At 38.8% G+C, this 7,500-nt stretch overlaps 1 protein-coding gene across 3 annotated transcripts in view; it reads left to right on the top strand.

Moving 5' to 3' along the window:
• Positions 1–7,500, top strand: part of ifrd1 (interferon-related developmental regulator 1) — an 87,119-nt gene that overhangs the window by 61,550 nt on the left and 18,069 nt on the right. Inside the window, exons 11-12 of one of the 3 annotated variants that reach the window (XR_007935233.1) lie at positions 6,155–6,250; positions 6,381–6,490. The exons of 1 other annotated variant lie outside the window; for it this stretch is intronic. Coding sequence is in view for 1 of the 2 variants with exons in the window: in XM_051928716.1 (XP_051784676.1) it covers positions 6,155–6,250 (96 nt within the window). In the remaining variant the exon portion in view is untranslated. The remainder of the gene's footprint in view (positions 1–6,154; positions 6,251–6,380; positions 6,491–7,500) is intronic. One more of the 3 variants, XM_051928716.1, reaches the window with a different exon arrangement.

Raw genomic sequence — 7,500 nt, forward strand, 5'->3', positions numbered from 1 at the left:
GAATGTGCACGAACTTCTCCCAGCTCATGCCTTGATTGATTATCTGGGAGTGAAGTGGAGTTTTAGAGTGGAAATAATAGATCGTTATTTGGAACACACGCATTTCATGTGTGTTCCGTTTCTACAGTAATCTGTGTAAACACATTTTTAAAACAAACGTTTTTCATATTCTATTAGTAAATGACAAAAAATAGTCATAAACTATATAATGTGTAAAGCCTGAATTCCAAATATCAAAGAAACACTTTCACAAAAGGTACAAATATAACAGAACAAGTGTGCTTTTATTCAAAAATAAACTACTGTGAAAAAAGCCGCCTTACCTTGCGACATTGACACGCATTTACTACAACTGCCTCGGTGGCGTAATGGTATCAACTCCTGACTGCTAATCAAAAGGTCACAAGTTTGATCCTACACGACTCCCTTTTGAGAAGTGAACTGCTCTTATTCGTACTATTTTAGAATAAAAACAAACATTTGATTTCAGTCTGTAACAGCCGGTGTAATTTATGATTCTTGTAAAGGTTAGCTTTTTTTTTGTTTTTTTTGTTTTTTGTTTGTTTTTTTAATTCACTTTTCATTCTCTGTCGCGTTCAGGATTCCTCCCTACCCAGATCTGACACTGCTGTTTTCACATAAACACTCGCTATAGCTCTGCAGTGTGTCACAATACATACTAACCCCCAGGGATCTGACACACAAACGCTGGCGAATAGTAAAGAGCAGTAACTTCAGCGCTATATGCAATCATCATATTCAAATGTAAACTGTTCACACACGCGCACACACATGCAAGGATCGTCTTTCCTACATTTACAACGTGTGTACCTGTTACAATGTACACACTTCTTTCTATGCTGTGGTTTCTATTACACACCTGAAAGAAAGAGACAATATATGTGAAAACATTATTGCACTAATGCAATATTATTTGAAAACGAACAGCGTCAGATCGGGTGTGAATTTAAGCTGGTGCTGTTACTTAGAGTCAGATCAGGAGGGGCGGGGTGGGGTGACACTGACTAAGTTTACTTTCCTGGGGAAAGTGGCTGTCTGGAACAGAAGCTTGTCGATGTTGAATCCTCCTTTTCTTTTTCCATCGCCTTTCCTAGTAAGATGCGACAACGAAGTTCCTCTGCAAGCTGAGCCATGAACATTCTTCTTTTCTCAGTGACCCCCGTGCATGCCTTGCACAGTATAGGGTGGTCCAGATCTAATTATGCAATTGTCATTATGCTGTAACTTAAGTTTATTACATAGAAAATCACCCGAAAAATCCCAGACCATCGAGAAGTGTGCGAACTGATGACATGAAGAATCGTCCTTGCACCGAACTGGAATCGTCCCCGCATAAATCAAAGTCATCAAGACGATCTGGATCTGCATAATTAGATCTGGACCACCCTGTCCATGTGCGTTGATTACCGCCAGCATGTTGTAGCACATGCAGGTGGCCAGCTGCTGTGTGCTACAACATGCTGGTGGTGATCGGTCGCACATTTTTAAAAAAAAGAAAGAGACAAATGTATGTGACGTTTTGAAGGAAATTATTTTATGACGTGATTTACCTTATTTATTTACTTACTTCCTACAGCCTAAAGTCCACAAGTATTTGCAGGGGGCATGCTCAAAAAAATACATGTAATGCCACAAAAAGTGCCTGCTGACACTTAGTACGCAAGCAATGGTACGAGAATGCAGTTAGACTTTTTTTTTTTTTGGGCACAGTACACCATCCAGATCTAAACACTAGCGTGTACAGTCACTTGCGTTCTATATCGGAGCATTGCTTTCGAATGTTACTACCTGTTTTACCTTTTATTTATTAACTACCTACAGCGTAAAGTCAAGTAAAATGCAGAGCTTCCCAAATACATATACAAAGTACAGCGATTGCAAAAGTGTGATGTGCATTCTTGCTGCGATGTAGAAGGGTCGTCAATGATCTGAGTTATACCTCTGTTGTAGTGCGTCTATGTGAAAACAGCAGTGTCAAATGAAGGGGGGGGGGGGGGGGGGGGGGGGGGGGGGGGGGGTTTGGGCTCGTGAACGCGGCTGAGATAATAAAACTGAATAATAAAAAAAAAAACAAACAAAGCTAACCTTTACATGTATCATAAATTACACCAGCTGTTACAGACTGAAATCAAATGTATGTTTTAATTCTAAAATAGTAAGAATAAGAGCATGTTCACTTCTCAAAAGTGAGTTGTGTAGATCGATACCCGTGACCTTTTGATTCCCAGTCAGCAGGTGATACTATTGCACCACGGAGGCAGTCATAGTAAATGTGTGTCAATGTCGCATGCTAAGGCGGCTTTTTTTCTGCAGTTACTTTTTGAATAAAAACGCACTTGTTCTGTTTGTACTTTTGTGAAAGTGTTTCTTTGATATTTGGACTTCAGCTTCATACATTATATAGTTTATGCCTACATTTTGTCATTACTACTAGAATATGAAAAACATTTGTTTTAAAAATGTGTTACACAGATTACTGTAGAAACGGAACACACATGAAATGCGTGTGTTTCCAGATAACGATCTATTGTTTCCACTCTAAAACTCCACTTCACTCCCAGATAATCAGTCAAGGGCATGAACTGGGAGAAGTTCATGCACATTCTAAGTCGGTGGGAGGATGGAATAGCCGGGCTGCTTGCAACTTGTCTTTATCAGTCACATTTAGAAGACAAATGACACTGGCGGAGAGGTGCGAACGGGATTTAAGAAGCAATTTAAGGGTGGGACGGATCTATGAGTTTTTCGTAGGCTCTGGTAATTCTAGTGTTAATAGTACACTCCTGAATTACTTTTCAGGTTTAACATGGTAATACAGGTAGTTTGGTTATCTTACTATGTATTATAGTGAACACCCACTTAGAGTACACTTATTAAATGGTCTCTGCTTTATAAGTTTAAAACAAGAAAACTGAGCAACTTTTTTATGGTCATGCACAAGAACATATTAAATATATAAGAAAGTAAGGAGGAGTTTTTCATTATTTATCTTTAGTGGTCCACCTGTCGATGATTTTATTAGAAGTGATCACAGTCCAAGAATACAAAATGTGGCAATAAGCTGTTTTAAGATCTTATCAGGAGTTCCTAGTCAGTTTGACAATCTTAATTGAGTATGCCTTTCAAATGAGCAGCATTTTTTTTCCCCCATCCAAAATTTTCGGAGCTAGGGCTGTAACACACAAGTATAGTTTAGTCCTAAACTAAAGAACTGCTTCTTGTAAGACGGTGGGGTGGGGTGGGGGAGACTTGTACACAATGGCCATTCCTTGCAGAGATAGATGGAGAGAGAGTGAGGAATTAAATGCATTTTAATCATATGAAACATCATCTCAATGTAAAAATACTTATGATGTTCCCTCTTAGTGTTTTGTTACATAACAATCATGGAAGACATTTTTTTGTTTCTTGGACTGTCTAATTGTAGACAAGTATAATATTTTGTGCAATTCAATATTTGAATGTACACTATGTAAAATGACATGCTCAAATGGGCTTAATCTAATTTATGGTCAATGTGGGCTGCAGCCTGTCCCAGCAAGGTAGTAAACGTCTGTAGTCCATTGTAAGGGCACATTTACTTACACACCCACATATCCTCGGACCAGGGCAAGAATCACCAGTCATCCAAATCTGTACATTTTTTGTAGGTACAATGAAAACGGGAGAAAATGCATATGGACACTGGGGAGAGTAAAGTCCACTGTATTAGCTGCGCTAGGCCCTACACTACTCTGTATATAGTACAACCCCCAAAATTCGCGGGGGTTACGTTCCTAGAGCACCCGCGAATTGTGAAAAACCGCAAATTTTGGATGTGGTTAAAAAATGCCTATTTTTATAGTTTAAAGTGTTTTGGGGGCATATTTAGGGTTTAATTCAAACTCCGCTTAATACATTACCTAAAAAAAAAGAATGTAAAGGTAAACCTGTATACTGTATTGCTGTGTCTCCTGCAGTTCTAGAATGTAAAATACCGATGTTACCGCTATATGTACTGTAGTTCATGCAAGCATGCTTTCATTGCCAGAAGGGCGTAGGGCGTTTCGGTGGCATCTTGGGGCTTTAACTCTTAAACTGCCACATCCTTGGGGGTTAATGCATCCCTGGACGCCAAATACTTTTTTGCCGCACTTTTAAGTAAATGTCACAATTCACAAAGAAAAAGTGAAATTTTAATAGAACACTTTTTTTTTTTTCATGCAAAAGAGCACCACATTACTGCAACACTGATCATTTAGACACTGCTAATGAACTGTAAAAGCTATTTTAAAAAAAAAAAAAAAAAAAAAAAAAAACTACTGGAACAATATGTACATAGTGCAACTGACGCCATGGATGTAAATCACTGAGCCAATTGCGCTTGAACTGGCTGCACGCAAGCACACAGAGGGTAAACGCTGTCTCATTCCCAGAGACAGTGAGGCTGCAGTGTGTCATGCTTGGGTCACAGAATTGCAACAGAAAACACAGGAAATTGTAGAGACAGGGAGCTTTATTCAAACACTTCAAACAAACGTGTCTCTTTCGGACGTAAAAACGAGCTGAGTATGCAGTTAGCCTCTCGATTAAAGAATAGACAAACATCATAGGGGAGCAGAGTATGTCTAGGGGAGGAGAGAGAAACAAAGCAATCAGCCAAAAAGGACAGTGTGCTGTTCAGGCTTTTAAGTATGTGTAGCGTCGAGCGAGAAGCATATCAACACGACAAAGTAAGCCTAGCAAGTAGTGAGCAATGTGAAAGTAGTCTATCAGCGTTTTTTAAGAGGGTTTTTTGAGGGAGTGACAGTGTCTTCTAAGGGTGCGTTTAGCCCCCCTGCTCACGAAGGGGCTGGCAGTGGTCATGAGCTGCTGCTCAATGAATGTATGGCACTGACTGATGAGCTCCTGCGTGCTCGCAAATGGCACTGGGAAACGACTATAGCTGGTTGTGGTGGTTAAGTGTTTAGAGAAACAAAATGTGGAAAACACAAACACTCAGCTGGAGATGCATCAGTCAATCAGCAGCAAGGAGAAATGAATAACGCTGCAGCAGTCTGGTGCCGCTAACATTCACACCGTCGAGAAGACGGCGATTTATTTTTATGGTGGAGATTGCAGGGATGCACCCAGCCTTGACCCAACCCCACACGCACTCGCAAACAGAGACAAAAACAAAGCAAAACGGTAATCAAATAGCAAATAAAGAATGTAATGAAAGCAACGATACCACCCATGTTCCCCTTGTAGCGATTACACATTAAATACAACAAAGCACAAAGAAAACACACACAGTAAATCATGAAAAACAGCAACGGATGAAATGTAATGATGAAAATATATAGTCCAGAGATCCGCACGTTGAATGGGAATGTAAAGATAGTCCTCTACCGCTAGTTCTTGAAATGGTGAAGACGGGTTTCAGGAGCGCTTCTTTCTTTGCAGGATGGCCATGAATCCACTTACAATCCTCATGTACACAGACAGACGCAGACAATGCAAACACCAAACATGAAACGATTCGGGAAAAAACAAATAAGTACAGGTAACCCAACAGAAGGCAGGCAGAGAGACAGGAACTTGAAACACAAATTACAAAAAACTTTTTTTTTTTTTTTGCTTTTGGTCACCGGCCCCCTTTGTAAAAGCCACGCTGACATCCTTTGACCCCAACAGCCCCAGCACCCTCAACAGAAGACCAATCAAAGCCACTGCAGGGACTGCTGGGAGTCAGTTTCAAATTCTATTGGCTACTTTCACCATCCCAAGCCTGTAGACGATATTTGCAGTTTCCACTAATAATTATTAGATAGGTTGTAAGGAAAAATCCGCGAATGACTGAGGCCGTGAACTCTGAACCACAACTTCACGGGGGTCTACTGTATGTTACATTACTACAACTTTTACCTATCACTGTGCCTCCCTAATTTGGAAATTTAAAAATATAACGGGGGGGGGGGGGGGGGGGGGGGGGTATAAGGACTTTTGAATTTTAAATATACATGACACAAGTTTGAGGTTTTATATTGCATTGAACTTTTCTTATAGGTTGAAGCATTGCTACATTAAGCTTTATAGGTTCTTAGAAATTTTGTTGTGGTATTTGGTGTGTGTTTTGAACAGTGCTTTTTTTTTTTTAAATATTTTATTACAGGCTAATGAATTCATAAGAAGTATATTTGAGCTTGGACCCCCATTGATGGTTAATGCTACAACACTAAAGGCAATGAAAATCTCCCGTTTCGAGAGGGTAATGAACATTTTGACATTTCAGCAACTGGAATGCTAGTTTACTTTGTATTTTGAAATTGGTTGTTGCACCTGCATTTTATTTTTTCCTCCTTTTGATCATATTTCTATTAATCCTTGTTCTTTAACAGCATTTGTACAATGCAGCTGTATTCAAGGGCCCGCACTAAAGCCAGGAGCAAGTTTAGAGACAAAAGGGTGGATTGTGGTGAATATATTTAAAATATGACAGACTGAAGATGTTTGTTGTTGCCACCTAATGAAGGAGGAAATTCAAACCAAGTACATATTTATTCAAAATCTTAAGTATTTGTTTATATATAAAAGTTGAATTTTGTAGACTACAATTTTTATAATTATGATTTCTCGTATTCACACCTAAAACTAGTCTATATATTGAAAATAGAATAAATTGCCCAGTTGTTTCATGTTAGATTATCTGCTTTGTTTCTGTAAAGACTCTAATGCCACAATAAAAATCTTCGTAGCAACCTGATTGGTGTTTGTCTGTTACTTTGGTATTTCCTCTAATAACCCCAGGTTTATAGTAAATGTTGTGCAGCATAGGTTGTCAAAATAAGACATTCTTCTTGTAGGCATCCTATACTGTAGATTTAATCAGAAGTGGACATACAGTGTGCTTATCTCCTTGTATCAATAGGGAAATATTTATATAGCTCATGAAAACTACCACCTGTATTGTGTCTGTGCATCCCAATAATACAATAATCTCTTAAAGATGCTGCATGAGCAAGTGTTGGGCCATCCGCACTTGATAGCTGTGAGGAGTTGTATATTTAGCACATAATTTGGTTCACATTCATTCTCCCTGAACTATTTTTGTGTGGTGCATGGAAAAGTAATAAAGTATATTTAGAAGCCTTATTAAAATTTTAATCCAGTATTCTCATCAGATTGTAAAAGTTAGTGGACCAAAGATTTTGATAATCACCACAAACTCAAGAAGCAGGCTTCAAGCCTGCACAGGTCCATCAAAAATTAGGCTTCTCAAATTTCAGGGAAAAAAATTCTTAAAAGGAAATTGTGGACCCATAAGACCCCTGGTCTAAAAACAAAACAATGTTCCTTTTATATTTAAAGGTTTATTAAACAAAATTCTGAAACAAAGTAAATACATGTGCCAAAGGCCAAACATACAGTGGTGTGAAAAACTATTTGCCCCCCTTCCTGATTTCTTATTCTTTTGCATGTTTGTCACACAAAATGTTTCTGATCATCAAACACATTTAA

Source organism: Erpetoichthys calabaricus, chromosome 1, assembly GCF_900747795.2.
Source record: "Erpetoichthys calabaricus chromosome 1, fErpCal1.3, whole genome shotgun sequence".
Lineage (NCBI taxonomy): Eukaryota > Metazoa > Chordata > Cladistia > Polypteriformes > Polypteridae > Erpetoichthys > Erpetoichthys calabaricus.